General features: G+C 41.3%; 2 protein-coding genes across 4 annotated transcripts; both read right to left on the reverse strand.

Moving 5' to 3' along the window:
* Positions 1-83: 83 nt before the first annotated feature.
* Positions 84-7149, reverse strand: unc119.1 (unc-119 homolog 1). Its single transcript, XM_014160353.3, has 5 exons — positions 6823-7149; positions 4472-4585; positions 3768-3864; positions 3173-3345; positions 84-2844 (listed from the first exon to the last, which is right to left on the reverse strand). The coding sequence occupies exons 1-5, from the start codon at positions 7058-7060 to the stop codon at positions 2732-2734; spliced, it is 735 nt and encodes a 244-aa protein (XP_014015828.1). The 5' UTR covers positions 7061-7149; the 3' UTR covers positions 84-2731.
* A 932-nt stretch (positions 7150-8081) lies between these two features.
* Positions 8082-16762, reverse strand: LOC106579938 (malectin-like). Of its 3 annotated transcripts, none has more exons than XM_045703061.2 (6): positions 16607-16762; positions 14364-14616; positions 13119-13297; positions 12160-12336; positions 11832-11889; positions 8082-11484 (listed from the first exon to the last, which is right to left on the reverse strand). In XM_045703061.2, the coding sequence occupies exons 2-6, from the start codon at positions 14569-14571 to the stop codon at positions 11237-11239; spliced, it is 870 nt and encodes a 289-aa protein (XP_045559017.1). In that variant the 5' UTR covers positions 14572-14616; positions 16607-16762; the 3' UTR covers positions 8082-11236. The 3 variants fall into 3 exon arrangements, with proteins under 3 accessions (XP_045559017.1, XP_014015826.1, XP_014015827.1); XM_014160351.3 differs by lacking the exon at positions 16607-16762 and adding an exon at positions 14881-15185; XM_014160352.3 differs by lacking the exon at positions 16607-16762 and adding an exon at positions 14967-15169.
* Positions 16763-18759: the final 1997 nt, after the last annotated feature.

Below are 18759 nucleotides of genomic sequence, written 5' to 3' on the forward strand. Positions count from 1 at the left end.
TATGGGTAATGAAGTATTTCGGGTGAGATATGCATGCCACAGTCAGTGTAGTGAGAGTTTGAGTGAACTTAAGCCAAAATGTATACAGAACATTTGTTCAATTGTTTTTTTATTCCCCCCCTCTCCTGACAGTATATCATCTTGCAGAAACAAAAACATTTAACAGAACATAAAAGGCAATGTTAGGAGGGCTTCTAGTTCTACTTCACCAAGTACACATCCAACAATATAGACAACATATGGAGTCTATGGTCCCTGAAATGTAACATTCAAAAAACAGTAATCTTTGTAGTAATGTTGAATAAAAATCTCACTGTGAAATTTGTCTGTCCTAAAACACATTCATCAATAGATAAAAGTACAATATGCTCAATAAATTCAGTGGTTCCAGTTTACAGAGTATGCGGGTCCAACTTCATAAGAGTGAAAAATGAGATCAGTAGCGACCGTGTTGTAAAAGCCATAATTTGTGTTAATTTGGTGGTGCTATTAGAAAAAAAAATGGTGGCTGCTATCACAGACCTTCCATCAGTAAAGGTAAAGAACAGACACATCACAAGTCTATAAAGTGGTTAGCATCACAGCCACATCATCATACATACCACAGGAGGTTGGTGGCACCTTAATTGGGGGAGGATGGGCTCGTGATAGGCTGGAGCAGAATGAGTGGAATGGTATCAAACACATGGTTTCCATTCGTGCCGTTCCAGCCATTATTTTGAACCGTCCTCCCCTCAGCAGCCTCCACTGATACATACACTATACCTTCCACTTGTCATTATGAACTGTATAGTTATAATTTCATAACTAACCTCTCGTGGACAGAGGAAACGGCGAGAATATGTCGAGACTCACGTACAATTATGTGATTACGAGCAGCAGGATTGGGTTTAGGCAGTTCTTAAATTGGTGCTGTGATTTTAAAGCCTGTGTGTGGATGATAAGCAGTTTCCACTAAATTCCACAGCTACAAACTCAAAATGGCCTATCATAAAAATTCATGAAAACAAAAAATGTGCTTTTTGACCATGATAAACACGGGTGAAATTAGCAGAAGGAAGGAGATTTGGCCGAGTTTCCGTTTACAAGAGGCGACTTCGCACGAAGGTAATCAATTGTTATCTGCATTCCCCCAGAAGTAAAACAAGAAATCACAAACTGTCACACTAATTTTACTTCTGGGTAACCAATATTATTTTATAGCTGACTGGGATATGCTTAGAATGAATTCACAAAAATATCTTCCAGCCAGCTTTTGACATGTTGGACAGATGTGTAGCGGAGCACAGCTGGACTTCACATGAATTTCTCTCACACACAACAAACCCTCTTGAGCTGAGAAGTCTGAATACAAGGCACATGGGGGAGGTTTCATTTAGTGTTGGAAAACTCAGTGTAACTCCAGCAGGCACGAACACACTACAAGCACATTTAAAAATGCTAAAAACGTAACAGACCAGGGTTGTTGTCTGTCACCCACCATTGCCCTCAGAACAGCCTCAATTTGTCGGGGCATGGACTCTAGAAGGTGTCAAAAGCATTCCACAGGAATCCTGGCCCATGTTGACTCCAATGCTTCCCACAGTTGTGTCAAGTTGGCTGGATGTCCTTTAGGTGGTGGACCATTCTTGATACACACAGGAAAATGTTGAGCGTTAAAAACCCAGCAGTGTTCGTGACACAAACCTGACATCTACTACCATACCTCGTTCAAAGGCACTTAAATATTTTGTCTTGCCCATTCACCATCTGAATGGCACATATACACAATCCATGTCTCAAGGCTTAAAAGGCCTTCTTTAACCGGTCTCCTCCCGTTCATCTACACTGATTGTAGTGGATTTAAGTGATAACAATAAGGGATCATAGCTTTTGCCTGGTCAGTCAGTCATGGAAAGAGCAGGTGTTCATAATGTTTTGTGCTCTGTGTATATAGCTAGAGGGGTGACATGGGACACCCAATACGAATAATACAGCTTCTACACCAAGGCAAGATGTCAAATTCATGGAGCATCTGTTAGTCTCAAAGCTGAATATACAGTTTAGCCCACTATCTGAGGAACGAAGATATAGCAAAGGATCACGGTTGCTACTTCAGCAGAATGAGTAGTTAGAAATTGATGACCAGAACCAAACTATTGTTCAATGAAATTAGGTAGTATCAGTTGTAATTTGCTTGCAATCCAATTGTGCCATCTGTCAACCCTTGTGTGTACAAAAGAACATAAGGCCTGGTCAAATTCAATCATTGTTCATCTTACGGGCTACAAATGACCGGCATTTAACATTCAGATTGGGATCATGTAATGTTCCCTTATCCCTCTGTAGAGCTGTCTGGTAACAGTGGACTAAACACAATACAACTCAAAAACAAGGGTATGCAACAAATACTGAACTCAAAGCAGATTGAAATAAGCAGTAAAGTAATCACTTAAATGTAGAAACATTAGAAAAGACAAAGGAAAACATGTTCAACATTACAAAAGAGTGATTGACAAGAGATTCCTATGAGTCCAAGCAATAGATGGGTACGAGGTATCAAATAAATGAAGCAACCTGTTTGGAAGGTAGATATGGTCCTTTTTCCCCAAACCTGGGGCTGGTAAAGTTTGTTGGAATGTCTGAAGTGGAGAAAGTACACTCCTGTTCCCAAAAGAGCTACATGATGGTTGTATTCAGGGGCAATGTGACCCCTGCGTTGCATTGCACACATGAAGCTAATCTTCAGACACTACTGGCCCCCATCGTAGGCGTAGTCTGCCTTATTGTGCATGATCAGTTTGTTGTCCACAAAATAGAAGCTGTCTGACCTGGTCTCATACGGGTGCTCCACCATTAGGCCAACTTAAAGAGACAAAAAAAGGAAATTCAGTTTGCAAATGACTTCATAAAGGAACAGCAGAACACACATATCACAGACTAAAAAAGTAAATTAATGCTGTTCAGCGCACCAAAATAAACAACCTGTAAAGGAACCATGTGACTGTCTAGTATCCACATTCCTCCCCTTACAACGAGAGTTGTCTGACTGGCTCTGTATGGATAGTATAGACTTACAGACTTTGCCAGCTATGTTCTGGCCAGTCTGAACTTTAGCTTGTAGGGACACACACAGGCTACAACAAAGTTGATAGACGAAGTGAGAAAGATGCACTACTACTATTAGACTTACTGAGGTCCTCATGGAGCTGGGGAAACTCATAGATGTGTTCGCAAGTGTTCCGGCTGTTTGGGATGCAGAATCCGAAGTCAAAGTCAAAGTTCTTGAGAACTTTATTCTGGAAATAATGCCTCTCTATCATGCGAAAGCTGTTAACAGGCCGGTCCCCCACGGTGAACTCCACACTGAAAGCAGAGTAGAAAGAGGCACTTGAGATACTAGCAGGGACATGCTGAACATAACTGTGGGTGGTATCTGCATTCAATTGCTTCAACTATTTGAATTGTAGCTTTATTAATTGACCATCTATATTCCTTTTTAAAGTCCAAAAGTAGGATGATTCTTTCAATAGTCTTGTTCCCAGCTGTGTGCTCTGCCAAATCCTCTCTGTTGTAGTTTATGTGGTTGCCGGAGCTGCAGGACTTAGTTTCTTGCGCTGGTAAGCCACACCAGCAAACGAAACAGTTCAGAATTTGTCAGCATAAGGGAAAGCACATACTATGGAACATTTAGGCCTCACCAAAGTATGTGGTTTTTCAATGATGAGTCATGTGACTTCTAACAATGAAAATGCATGTGATGTTTCCTGTTTAATCCACTGCCTTACGTTGCACCAACAGTCCGCAGTCTGAGGAAGGCTGGCGTGAACTGATAGCGCACAAAGCGCCCAGCACTGGCATCTCCATTCTCCTCATCTTCAGGGTCTGATGAAGACAACATGGATTCAAATGTAATTGCCATCCAAATAAGTGACAAAAGGTCATCTCGGATTTCAACCTAAAATTATAGCTACAACATTTGCATAAGGACTACATTCCTTATCATAGAAGGAATAACTTGGCTTGTTTGGTTTTACTTGAAATAGTACAGATTAATTTAGTCTGTGGCCCTTCGGCGTAGACTCAGCAATACGACATCATACACAGCGGGGCAACTTCCTGCTTACTAAACTAATGCTCAAATCTCCCAAAACTATGGGCTGTCCCAATATATACCTTCCAATGAGGCAAGTCCACATTGTAAAGAGCCAAGTGTCATGTGTGGCAGATTTCAGCAGTTGTTTAGTGCCCCAACTGAACACCACCAGTGCACCGGTCAGCAGTGATTGCAATGGTTTCAGCAACTGGGGTGTCTCACAGACTGAGCATGGTGCCCTGTTTAAGCTGACAGCAACCCCAGCTTGATCTCTATAAGCAGAAAGTCACCCTAGTGTGTATTATGATGGCATATTGCTGAGTATACCTTTAAGATGTGGCCTATCCAAGATCTGTCACTTATGTTGTGGCAAAGTGTGAAAAAGTTTAAACTTACCACAGTTGTGAGGTTTAGCAATCTCGAAGAGCACTGTCCCAGTCTCCAGATCTCTGATCTTGAAATGTGTGAAGTCAATATTGTAGACATTGTCCTCAGGTTTACATAGATAATCTGGAAGGAAATTCGTAGTAAGCAGCACATACAGACAGGGAATCTGGTGTGTCCACAAATTCTTTGTTTGGCTTCCTCAAAACAGTGGTGCAAACTTAGCTAGCTAGTTAAAGTCAACTAACTCACTACAAAGCGAGGTATGCAGTGTTTGCAGCCACATCAAGTTAGCCAACTAGTTAACACATTAACTAGCTAGATGAGCTAGAAAAAGAATAGATAGCTACATTGATTAACTTGAATCTTATCCAAATCACATCTATCATCTCCAATCAATCCACTCCATACTAGCTACAGATTGTTACACAAGATTAACACAAAGATTTTTGGTATCCATTACCAGGAGTTACAGGTTAAGTACTGTGTAGTACACAGAATTTTCGACCAACCTTAACTTGGCGATACTATCTTCGTTCTCGATTCGGCCAAACATGTACACTGAACAAAAATAAAACGCAACAACTTCAAAGCTTGGGAATCAGTACAAGGGAATCAGTCAATTGAAATAAATTAGGCCCTAATCTATGGATTTCATATGACTGAGAATACAGATATGCATCTGTTGGTCACAGATATCTTAAAAAGAAAGACAGGGGCATGGATCAGAAAACCAGTTAGTATCTGGAGTGACCACCATTTGCCTCATGCAGCACGACACATCTCCTTTGCATAGAGTTGATCAGGCTGTTGATTGTGGCCTGTGCGAAGTTGCTGGATATTTACATTTTAGTAATTAAGCGGACGCTCTTATTCAGAGTGACTTACAGTAGTGAATGCATACATTGTCATTAGTACTGGTTTTACGTGGGAATCGAACCCACAATCCTGGCGTTGCAAGTGCCATACTCTACCAAATGAGCCACACAGGACCACAGGATATTGGCGGGAACTGGAACACGCTGTCGTACACGTCGATCCAGCGCATCCCAAACATGCTCAATGGACGACATGTCTGGTGAGTATGCAGGTCATGGAAGAACTGGGACATTTTCAGCTTCCAGGAATTGTGTACAGATCCTTGCAATATGGGGCCGTGCATTATCATGCTTAAACATGAGGTGATGGAGGCGGATGAATGGCACGGTATCTCTGTGCATTCAAATTACCATCAATGAAATGCAATTGTGTTCGTTGTACGTAGCTTATGCCTGCCCATACCATAACCCCACAATGGGGCACTCTGCCATCTGCCCGGTACAGTTGAAACCGGGATTCAGCCGTGAAAAGCACAGTTCTCCAGCATGCCAGTGGCCATCAAAGGTCAGCATTTGCCCACTGAAGTCATTTACGACACCGAACTGCAGTCAAGTCAAGACCCTGGTGAGGACAACAAGCACGCAGATTAGCTTCCCTGAGGCGGTTTCTGAAAGTTTGTGCAGAAATTCGTCGGTTGTGCAAACTCAGTTTCATCAGCTGTCCGGGTCGCAGGTCCCAGACGATCCCACAGGTGAAGAAGCTGGATGTGGAGGTCCTGGGCTAGCGTGGTTACACTTGGTCTGCGGTTGTGAGGCCGATTGCACGTACTGCCAAATTGCACATACTGCCAAATTCTCAAAAATTTGAAATTAACATCAAATGATTTGGCAATAGCTGTGGTAGACATTCCTACAGTCAGCATGCCAATTGCACACTCCTTCAAAACTTGAGACATCAGTGGCATTGACCTGTGCCAAAACTGCACATTTTAGAGAGTCCTTTTATTGTCCCCAGCACAAGGTGCACCTGTGTAATGATCATGCTGTTTAATCAGCTTCTTGATATGCCACACCTGTCAGGTATATGGATATCTTGGCAAAGGAAATATCTTGGCAAAGGAAATATGCTCACTAAAAGGGATGTAAACAAATTTGTGCACATCATTTTAGAGAAATATGTATGGAACATTTCTGGGCTCTTATTTCAGCTCATGAAACCAACACTTCACATTTTTCGTTTATCTTCTAAAATGTCTGTGTACAGTTGCAGGTAGAGCGTTTGAATTTAGAAAATGCTCTTTTATTAAAATAAATCATTTTTTTTCTACATTAAGTAATCCAACAATGTGTATGCCGCCATCTTGGCTATTTAAAATCTTCACTGATTGAATTAGACAGGTGGGTCCACCTCAAATTCAAACGCACCACCTACAACTGTGCTACATCAAACTGTAACTAACCTGTAACTCCCAGTAATGGAAACCAAAAATATTTTGTTACATCACATTATCTGCTTTAACAATCTGTAGCTAACTCCATACATACCCCGTGTAACAGCACACAGACCAAGGATTTCATCTGGTGTGATGTCTCTTCCTAGCGCCCTGAGCTCATCTTCTGTAACAACAGGCCGCTGTTTATCCGTTTGATTTCGTCGCGACTTGAGTCTCTTCATCACATCTCCACCGGACTTTCGCTCCCTGGAATTTGCATCTAGCCCCATATCGGTGTCGGGTCCTTTAACTGTGGCTGCCGTCTCGTTCCGAGAGTTAGAGCCGCTCATGTCTTGATTGTTCTGTGTTTGTTTAGTCAACTGAAACTTTCACTAAATTCAAGATGGCGAAGCGTCTCTATGGAGAACCTATGCTGAGAACAGTCGATCGTAATTGGCTGAAAACGTAGGTGGTTGCCGTAGTTACCAGTAGGGCGGGATGTTCAAAAACGTTGCAGGCAAGGTAAATGTTTTTGCATCTTTAACCCAGGTTGCAGGTAACTGGAATTCCAACCAGGGAACACCTTAGTATGGTACAACTCCATGAAAATGGTTTCACTATACCAATGTAGTTTAAGTTTGCCCATGCTTTTTATTCATCATCTCTCAAACGCATTACTGCCATTTCATCCTACCGACCATACATTTCCCATGTCCCCCCCATAGAAATATAATATAATTGTAGTTCTCATTATTTGTGACGACTGCAGTATCCCAGTGATACATGTTGAACCGTTCAGTTATGAGGGCGGGGTACTGCAATAACCCTAAGGATAGTAGAACATGGGATAAATCATAAAGAACCAATTTGCTAAAACACCAGTTAGATAAAATAGCACATTTATTAAGAAGAGACAGCATTTATCAGCAGTTCCTACTTTGTAGATGTTATTTGCAGAGCTAAAACTGAGTAAGGTGGGGGGCACCTCAAATTACTCCATCAGTCCACCTGCGGCCTGAAGCCCTCAGGGCTGGGAGAAATCAATAAGGAGAGTAGGATTCCTTATTGGCATTGATCACTCTCACACACACATTCACACTAATTCATACATACTCTGTGACTGTGTGTGGAGCGCAAGAGTGTATGATTGTTGTCTGTACCTCAGTGGGGATAATGGGAGTGATGCAGCTAAATGTAATTATTGAAGACTTAGGCCTACATATCTATATGACGGCAAGCCTTTGGTTCTTATCCAAGGTGAGCTTATGTAGGGTTAGGATTTTTGCACACTAGGACTTTCGTGGGCAAAAATAAAAACCATGCAATTAAGTAATGAAAAGCACACCAAAAAAAAAAGGAACCTCAAACAGATAATGGTAAAACACAAATGTATTCAAACCAAGGCAACAATGACTCAATCAAAACAAAATTACACACAAATAACAGACAAATGCTTTGAAAATAAACCAGTTAAATCATGGTAAAAAAAAATTAAAATAAAAATCAATCCTGAGGAAAATGTTAAAGCTACAAATCTTTATTAATCATTTAGGAAATATCTCAAGATTAAACCCCACTTTCTTACTTAAATTATACAATATAAAATGTAAAGAATTCCATACTCCGCTAATCACATTTCTCTTCCTGGCTGTCATCCCCAGCAGAAAGGCCACAGTCTTCTTTACAATTAACCATTAAAAAAAATACCTAACACCTCAATAATAACAATATTTATGAAGAAAAAAAACAACCGCTGTCACACTACAATAAGTGTGATATTGTACCGTACAGTATATACACACGCAACTGTGTAGATTTCGATAAGCCAACAAACAAAAGATTGACATTTTTTGCAGTTTTTCAACTAAGGAACAAAGGTGCTTCTGATTATTTATGGATTGTTTCTTTTTTATATATAAAAAAACACAAATAAACCAAACTACTATCAGCTGACTATTAAGTATTGTAACCTCCCCTGGCTGTTTTTTCCAGCAGCATGGAACATGGAGGGAAACCTCAGGAGTGAGGGGATTTACAACACCTGGATCATCTACTTGTCAAGTATTCAGCAAGTGTGAAATCAATGACAAGTGTGGAGAGGCTTGGGGGAACATAAGACAAGGCTTGGTAAAAGACGTGTCATTCTTGGAAAGAGCTACGTTCTTGATACAGAGGCAATTGGACACACAAAAACAATGCACACATGCAGCTACTGACTTCCAGGCTAACTGTATGGAAGAATATAGGATGTCACTGCGACACCTTAGAGACTAATAACAAAATGCTGCGGTCTACTTTAAGGCAAGTTTTAAGACAAGGTATGCTAGGGATTGATGAGACAAAAATACTGGCCTAAACTGAACTATTTAATGCAGAGACGGGGAAGAGGAAAAATATTCCCAACCGTGAAACATGTACACACCCATATCTACGCACAGATGCATGGTGAATAGGCTATAGATCATGATTAAGACTGGTGCAAGCACACTGTTTTTACATCATGTTGATTTGACTAATAGCGCCTCAAATTAGTTCTATAAAGTGAGCAGGCTAAAAAAATAAAATAAACTTTTCCCTGGGAACATAATTTCAAACTTGCAATAAAATAATTCTTAAGAAGGCCGCTCTCAAGCTTGCTGGTCACATCCAGTTTCAATTTAGCCTACCACTGAAAATCTTGCTTAGCAACAGATGTTTAACATAACTAGTTCTTTCTAACGCATTTCACTTTCTAACCCTCTATGTAGCTATGGATAACTGATTATTTATATGCATGCATGTATACACACAATTGTTCTTCACATTGTAAGTCCTACATTCATGTTCCAATATTTTTAAAGAATCCAGCAGTATCTCAAAGAGGACATTACATAAATACTAAATAAAATAAAACGCTTAGGCTCTTCCAGTTATTATAACTCCTAATGACACAAATTGTATCGGGATAACTTCTGATGTTTACGTTGTATCTTGACCTAGTACTTAATCATCACTACAGCACCAACAATGTGAGTAAAAAAACGAAATCATATTAATGACAGAGTTATGAATGGAGGATTACTAACAGCTTCATAAAACAACATTTTACAACACAAAACACTCTTTGGTGAAACAAAAAGGCATGCACAATCATAAAATGAGCAGAAAAGGCAGTGACCATGACAAAGGACTACACTACATGCATCTTTGAGTCAATTTAGACATGTTCCTGATTCAGGACCTGTCCCACTAGAGTATTTGTTAAATGATCAAGTCCCTCACTGTTGGCAATGTAACTCAAATCGCTCAGAACTATTTCACATAACCTTTCAAAGGTGGCCTTTCATCAGCTGCAAACCAAGCCATGTACCGTTAAGTGGAAAACACAGAAGTTAGAGGGTTTTATCAATGTGATTAAAAACCAGGTAAACCCTCAAAGGATTCAATTTCTGATAACGTTATAGTCTAGTTGCCTCAAAAGGTACCTGCAAGGTCAGATATTTATACGTGCCAGCACAACAAGTGGACTTCTTACTTGTGATCACATTTGAGGAAACTCGCATCAGCTATATGAAACAGCACAGCATGGGATAGTCCCATTGAGGTACACATGCATTTTTGAAACATATTATGCAACAGAATTGTGAAACCCACCTTGAATGTGATAACACTTCATCAGCAGTCTTATAAAACAGCACATGAAATGTCAATGTGCTGCAAAGAACAGGCTGTAACAGTATGAACTTGTTGAAATTACTGGTATGTTGTCTTCCTCAGACTATGGCACATCTTATATCAAAAGCTAAATTACATTTTTGCTCTAAAACACCAGCACGTTGGGAGATAATCAAACACAGAAATAAAAAGTCAAAAAGAGCAAGCAAAAACATTCTAAAGCCTAACTGATCAAATTGTTAACCATCTCCCCCTAACCTCCACCAACAACGCAATCTCTAAAACAAAATATCTTCAATTTTCTATTTTTTAAGAATCTGTCAATTTTCATGATTTCACCTCCTGTTCCATCTCTGACTAAATACCGGGCCTGATTTTTTGTTGATCAGCATAGCAGCTCATCTGCATTCCCTTCACTCCAAGCCACACCTCATCCAAAGTCATAACAACAAGTTTATCTATAAAGAGGGACAGCCACTAACACTTCAGAACCCCTCAGTATAATCCCAGGCACTTCCTGCCAGACAAGAGAAACCTGGTTTGAAAGTGGGAAATCCTGTCTTATTTCTTTGTGATGTGGTAATGTGCCACGTGGTGAAAAGGTGTCAGATGTACAACACACACAAACTCTCTCCATTCCTTTTTCCCTGTGTCACCTTAGTCAGTGAGGAAGGCATTTTATTTTGCCGCCTGCAGAGCATTCCAAATTTGTGGTCTCTTTTGTCCTCTGTTATCACCATTCTCCCCTTGGATCTTGTGCTCTCTCCCATCTGTATGCTTGCCTTGTGTCTTTGATGTCACTTTGACCCCCTCCCCCCCTTTCTTCAGTCTCTTGTCCTTCATGTCCCCGTTTCCCCCTCGAACTTACATTCTCACAGCCGACAGAGGCAGAAGAGTGTAGGGATGAACACACCGAACGCCACCAGGATAGGGAACATGAGGCTGCTATTGTCGGCCGCATACGGGTTTGGCGTTCTGGGGCCTGACTGGACCTTGTACTTGGGAACTGTCGAGGTACTCTTCTTACCACCCTCCTCGCCTACCTCAGTCTCCTCTTCCTCCTCCTCCTCAAGATCTTCACGTTTCTCCAGTCCAGGGTGAGGCTGGAGTTTTGGTACATCTGAGATGCAGAAAATATAGAGGGGGCTGAGATTACAGGTTTAAAGATAGTGTTAAATGAAAATAGAAAGGTAATTAAATATTTTGTCATACAGAACTTGAGGATATTGAGGAGAGGTTGTGATGACTTTAGACTGGATTGTACATACAATTAATTGATTCAGGAGCAAATTAAAGATGATATTGAAAATGAATGGGATAAAAAAAGAGCAAATATTCCATAATAATACCAACATGCCATTACAATTCTTTAAAGAATTTCAGAATTATAAAGACAACATCTTAGAAAATGCTTTTTTTAACTGGCACTGTTGAATATTCTCCTGTTAATAGACTGATGAGGCTCACCGTCTAATGTCCCTTTCATCACGTACAGAGCACAGACCTTGGGGTTGTCATAATAACCCTGAGAAAACACAGGGCATGTTATCAGTTCCCAGCAGATAAAGCCACGTGTCAAATGAAAGTTTTGAAAAAAACTATCCTACCATTATTTGTAAAAAATATTAATGGCATAGAAAAAGCCTAAACAAACACATTCAGAGTTGTATGTAGGTAATAGTACATTTTGTGCTTGACCGTTTAACTTGAGGACACTTCTGTTTATTTTTTTTGTTTTTTTTAATGAGTCAGGAGGAGAGGAAAAAACATTATTCACTGACACACTTCAACTCACCTTGACAAACTCCACAGTGAGCTTGCCGTTGAAGGTGGACACCTCTCCCTGGACACTCAGCTTACCGCGGCGTATGGAGAAGGGCACTATTTCGTCATGAGCTGTACTGTGACCGACCCGTTCAAAGATATCCAGGTCTTTCACCACCACATGGTCATTAAGACGCACATCAAATACCTGTCAAAAGGATAATTTCAGTCAGCCAGATTCGCAACATGAAAATAGCATGGGAGGCCTCCCGAGTGGCGCAGTGGTCTAAGGCTCTGCATCGCCGTGCTAGCTGTGCCACTAGAGATTCTGGGTTCGAACCCAGGCTCTGTCGCAGCCGGCCGCAACCAGGAGACCCATGGGGCGGTGCACAATTGGCCCAGCATCGTCCGGGTTAGGGGAGGATTTGGCCGGCAGGGATATCCTTGTCTCATCGCGCACTTGCGACTCCTGTGGCGGGCCGTGCGCAGTGCCCGCTGACATGGTCGCCAGGTGTACGGTGTTTCCTCCGACACATTGGTGCGGCTGGCTTCTGGGTTGGATGGGCATTGTGTCAAGAAGCAGCGCGGCTTGGTTGGGTTTCAGAGGTCGCATGGCTCTCGACCTTCGCCTCTCCCGAGTCCGTACAGGAGTTGCAGCGATGTGACAAGACTGTAACTACCAATTGGATACCACGAAATTGGGGAGAAAAAAGGGGTGAAAATACAAAAAATAAATAGCATGGGAAATACTCAGTCCTAAGTGTACAAGTTTGTAAGAAGTATTTATAGATTACTAATAAAATCACTACCTTGCAATAAAACATCTGCTGGAATTTTTTGTTAATTTTGAGACTATCAACATCATCTAAGTTGAACAACAATCTTTGCTGCCAAATTAGAATAACATTACCATGACTTACAGTTTACTGGACAGAACTTTGAGATCTAAACAGAAAACATTATGATGATTTGATTGGATGGCTGTCATACCTTCTGCTGAGACTGGGCAAAGTAGACTTCTGCATACTTCATGACTAGTATATAGTCTCCTTCTTCACGAATCGGCACCTCATAGCCAAAAGTATCTTCATTGTAGCGTTCTGTCTGGTAGAGAACCTGGTCTTCAGGACTAGAACGCAATATGGGCAGACGGACTCCATAATCTGATGCTAGAGGGAAATACAAAGAGTAGATTGCTTACTACGTTGTCGATTTATAATCAATTCAGTCGCATTTTCACCCAACACTTCTCACATAAGCTTACACAATACAAACCCATTTGCTTACCCATGTACTGGAACAGTAGTGATGCCTACATACATTTACTTTCTTGTACTGCATTTGCACACAAACGCTGCAAACAAGGCAAATAGTGCATGCATTCTTATGCCTGATAAAGTAATTTAAAAAAATGTGAGACGCAAACTTTCTGGCTAACCATGGTTTGGCATGTTAAAATATTAATGACTTATCTGTTCTGGCAAGTTAGCGGTGATAGCTTAGCGGCAGGTAGCCTAGCTGTTTTTGAAACATGGGACAAACACTTTACATGTTGCATTTATACTTTTGTTCAGTATATTTCCTGACAGACCCATTTGGTCTTTAGTTTTAGTAGAGTGGATGTAAGAAACGATCTGAAATGTCGCTTCTGGGTGAAGTGTTTTTCATCAAATGAATAGATGAACATGCCGTGGAACTAAGCAAAGTGGCTATCATACAGTGATGAAACGTCCTATTTGATGTTTTATCCTCTACCTCATACTTTACTTTTAATTAACTACTCATATTATTAGTTTCCAATTATTGCTTTTAAAGAAATAAATTTCTGAATATCATTAGTCATCGTCGGGTTAATTATTCTTCCATGAGGTGCTTCATTTTCGAGGGAGGCACTAGAAAGTAATGCTGACTCTTCATTGGGTTAACCTAGTTAAATTGCGGAAGTCAAACCCATGCATGAGTTGATTACCTTGAAATATGTTATTTATGGAAAACACACATCTGCAATCACACGATTACCCTCTGCCAGAAGAAAATATTTCACTTCCTTTTAGCCAAATAGCTAAACTTGTGGCTAATTTCACACAGCTCTAACGTGTAGCTGGCTAGTTAGCTTTCAATTCAATTTAGCAGTCACATTTGCTCTAGGGAACTGTATCAGTATCATACAAAGTTAGAGGTTAGCTAGGAAGCTAATAAGGAAATTACGATTCAGCCATGCCTAGACAGACTCACCTTTCCCAAGCTTTCCTTCCAAAGGATCCTTCTTAAAATGAATGCCGTGCATGTCTGTGTGAGCTTCCCCGCCAGCGTTCACTGCCCAAATAACTCGTTCAGCAAGGTTTGGGCCCCCACCATCCGCCCAACAGTGTTCAGCCAGCACCGACAACACCGTCACGACCAGCCCGGCGACCAGTGGGACTTTTACCCACCGCATTGCCATACACAGCTTGGTACAAGCAGACACACACCAGTTGGCCCAAGGAAGCTGTGTGAGAGAAGACATCAATAGTAGGTAGCTAGCTAGCATAAATGACAGCACAAAACCCTCCCACCCCCTCCCCAGATAGTCAAATATATTCAGCTAGCTAGCATGTTCACTCTCTGGCTAAGATTAGCATTGATTGTGAATATGTTGTAGCTGGCAAACGTTCGAATGTACGGTCAACACAGCTTACTCTAAATAAAATGTAAAATACTCTTAGATCGAATTGCCTCGTTGGGCTTTACTACATTTAGCTAGTTACAGTACCTGTCTAGCTTGTTAGCTATCTCAGCTTGATAGCTGACCTCCTCTAGCTCTCAGCAGCTGTGGCTTGCTGAATACGAAGTTCTTACGTTGAAAAATCCTTGGTGCAACTTGCTTCTATGCCTGTTTCCTGATAAATGTAAAACCGAATAGTCCACAATCTATACTGCGGCTCTCATTGACAGTAATGGCCGTTTGGTCTTCTCTGCCAAATTGGTATGACTGACGTTGATTTCCATAGAGGCACACACATTGCATGAGGGTGTGAACGAACTGCTGGTTCACTGTACAGGAAGTGGATGACTGAAGAGACACCCAATCACATTGCATTATTGAAGCATTTCTACATATGTATTAAAAGTTTTGCATATTTATAGAAAATGCTTTGGATTCACGAATCACATACAGTTTCCTACAACCGCTGTATATTAACTTTCACTTTATTTACCAATGAGAGGGTCAAAGTTGATGCAAAAGAGACCGAGCTGAGGTTTGGTTGAAGTGCAACGTTGTTCAGTTGGCAAAATGCGGAAGGTACACACAATTACACCTAATGGGAGTTATTCGTGATTTTATTAATTGTGTGTTCGAAAATAACATTTATAATACATAGATATAATATATAGATAAGAATTTCAATAAAAAAAACGTTTGCAGTTCAAATCTGCATATGTATTTTGTGCAAACTTGAATGACGAAAGTGCTCCTGTAAATCGCTCTGGACAAGAGCGTCTGCTACATGGCAAAAATGTAAATTTGAATTGAAGTGATATTAATTTCCCCAGATTCCCCTAATCACAAAATCGGTAGAAGGAAATGGCCGTGTTCCATGTCGTATTTATTGTAGGTGTGCTGCGTAAATGAACAGATCTCACATTGCTATGCGAAGTGTTTAACTTCTCGAGAACCCCATTAATAAGACACGAATGTTGCTGTATAAAGCAATGTGGCTCCCGATAAATGTAAAACACTTTCTCAGGCATTTTGGGTTCTGATTATCGGCGCAGCGCTACTACAAAGAAAAGTAGCCTGGAACGCAACCGATGTTTGAAATATTGTCCAATCAGAAGAGTCCAACGCAGCGTGCTTGCACTGCACTCTGGGTTTGTCAAAAAAGGCCCTTGCTATCCGGGATCCTTGGGACGTGCCTACCCACTGTTGAAGTTTACATTTCAATTGGTTAGGTAGGATAGGGATTTATGCAGGGCCCTCCAATCCTGGTCCTATAGATCTACCAACCTGTAGGTTTTCACTCCAACCCTAATCTAGCACACCTGATTCTAATAATTAGCTGGTTGATAAACAATCAGGTTACTTACATCTACAGGATTGTTCTACAGGATAGTTCTCTAGGAGCAGGGTTGGAGAGCCCTGGGTTATGGCCAGTGGTGATTTTAGCATGTTAATCTTGGTGGGGGCAAAAAATAAATACAAGTTGGATGCATGCTAGCAAAGCTGCTACACAACACAGTAATTGCACTATACCACTGAGACACCTTGCTATCAGATGATTACATTTCTCAATAACATGTGCACCACAAAGTCAGAATGGTAGGTGAAATTAAGAGGTGAAAATAGACAAAATTATTAGGGTGAGGCACATGGGTTACTAACAGCTTACTATGTTGGACAACATACACTTAGCATTACTTTCTTAGCTACAGTATACATATCTCTCTGGCATATTACACCATTTATGCAGCAGCATACAAGACATGTTTGGACTCACCTTGTTGTGCTGTGCTCACTTAAACAGGAAGGTGACGCGGTGGGTCTTTGTGGGCAAATTTTGTCATCAAAGTCTGGCATTCTCTGGATTTATGGTGCTTTCAAGACAACTTGGAACTCTGGGGGGGTTGAATCATGATGATGTCAGTGATCTTCAGGTCGTAGCTCTAGAAAGAGGCCCGAGTTCCCGATTTACAATTCAGAGTTAAATGAAAGTTCAAAACGTATTTTCCCATTCGTAGCTCGTTTTCCCCTAAGTTCCCAGTTGTCTTGAACTCAATAAAGTCAGATTTTGCCTTTCCGAGTTAACTGTTTTGTGAGCGGCACAAATCATGCTTCATTGACAGCATGGCCAATGTTGAATGTTTATAATTTTAAACTAGGAAAAGAGACCATTAATCTTAGACTTAGGACCACACAGCCACTCCACTGAATAGCAGGTTAATGATTGCTTTGCAATGCATGCAGTTAACCACTGATTCCTTCCAAACCACTCATTGTTGAATTTGCGATTTCCAACTTCTTGTGTAATGTTTATTTCCAATGGCTGTTGAGCACCGATTCGTTATATCTATAATTTCTCTTCATTATTTCTCTTCATATGACAAGGATTAAAAAGGATTTGCCACTAGATTGTTGACTTGATTCATAATGATGACTGCACGATTTTGAAAGTATGATGTTGACATGATCAGTCCAATCAAAGCTACTGTAGATGTGATTTGATGTAATTTTATCTGTGGCCAATGACCTTGAGCCTTCATGGATGGGCACTTCTAATGTAACTCTATGGCAGCACCCAAGGGGCTTGAATTTCCAAGTTCTACAGTTTTGAGAATGACACAAATATTAATTTTCAAAGTCTGCTGCCTCAGTTTGTATGATGGCAATTTGCATATACTCCAGAATGTTATGAAGAGTGAATTAATTGCAAAGTCCCTCTTTGCCATGCACATGAACTGAATCCCCCAAAAACATTCACTGAATTTCAGCCCTGCCACAAAAGGACCAGCTGACATCATGTCAGTGATTCTCTCATTAACACAGGTGTGAGTGTTGACGAGGACAAGGCTGGAGATCACTCTGTCATGCTGATTGAGTTCAAATAACAGACTGGAAGCTTCAAAAGGAGGGTGGTGCTTGGAATCATTGTTCTTCCTCTGTCAATCATGGTTAACTGCAAGGAAATACGTGCCGTCATCATTGCTTTGCACAAAAAGGGCTTCACAGGCAAGGATATTGCTGCCAGTAAGATTGCACCTAAATCAACCATTTATCGGATCATCAAGAACTTCAAGGAGAGCGGTTCAATTGTTGTGAAGAAGGCTTCAGTGCGCCCAAGAAAGTCCAGCAAGCGCCAGGACCGTCTCCTAAAGTTGATTCAGCTGCGGGATCGGGGCACCACCAGTACAGAGCTTGCTCAGGAATGGCAGCAGCCAGGTGTGAGTGCATCTGCACGCACAGTGAGGCGAGGACTTTTGGAGGATGGCCTGGTGTCAAGAAGGGCAGCAAAGAAGCCACGTCTCTCCAGGAAAAACATCAGGGACAGACTGATATTCTGCAAAAGGTACAGGGATTGGACTGCTGAGGACTGGGGTAAAGTAATTTTCTCTGATGAATCCATTTTACGATTGTTTGGGGCATCCGGAAAAAAGCTTGTCTGGAGAAGACAAGGTGAGCGCTACCATCAGTCCTGTGTCATGCCAACAGTAAAGCATCCTGAGACCATTCATGTGTGGGGTTGCTTCTCAGCCAAGGGAGTGGGCTCACTCACAATTTTGCCTAAGAACACAGCCATGAATAAAGAATGGTACCAACACATCCTCCGAGAGCAACTTCTCCCAACCATCCAGGAAAAGTTTGGTGACGAACAATGCCTTTTCCAGTATGATGGAGCACCTTGCCATAAGGCAAAAGTGATAACTAAGTGGCTCGGGGAACAAAACATCGATATTTTGGGTCCAGGGCCAGGAAACTCCCGAGACCTTAATCCCATTGAGAACTTGTGGTCAATCCTGAGGAGGTGGGTGGACAAACAAAAACTCAAATTCTGACAAACTCCAAGCATTGATTATGGCTTCAGTGCGCCCTGACTGATGGGCTGCCATCAGTCAGGATGTGGCCCAGAAGTTAATTGACAGCATGCCAGGGTGA

Source organism: Salmo salar, chromosome 20 (genome assembly GCF_965601325.2).
Source record: "Salmo salar chromosome 20, fSalSal1, whole genome shotgun sequence".
Lineage (NCBI taxonomy): Eukaryota > Metazoa > Chordata > Actinopteri > Salmoniformes > Salmonidae > Salmo > Salmo salar.

Bases quoted from the DNA above. Each gene is read 5' to 3' on its own strand.
- unc119.1 (XM_014160353.3), bottom strand. From the start codon at position 7,060: ATGAGCGGCTCTAACTCTCGGAACGAGACGGCAGCCACAGTTAAAGGA. The intron at 3,346-3,767 runs GTAAGGCAGTGG...CTCTGCTTTCAG, and splicing joins CTGCGGACTGTTGGTGCAAC to TGTGGAGTTCACCGTGGGGG. The intron at 2,845-3,172 runs GTAAGTCTAATA...TGTCTCTTTAAG, and splicing joins CCAGCTCCATGAGGACCTCA to TTGGCCTAATGGTGGAGCAC.
- LOC106579938 (XM_045703061.2), bottom strand. From the start codon at position 14,571: ATGGCAATGCGGTGGGTAAAAGTCCCACTGGTCGCCGGGCTGGTCGTG. The intron at 11,890-12,159 runs GTGAGTTGAAGT...GTGTTTTCTCAG, and splicing joins TCACTGTGGAGTTTGTCAAG to GGTTATTATGACAACCCCAA. The intron at 11,485-11,831 runs GTGAGCCTCATC...TCTGCATCTCAG, and splicing joins GATGAAAGGGACATTAGACG to ATGTACCAAAACTCCAGCCT.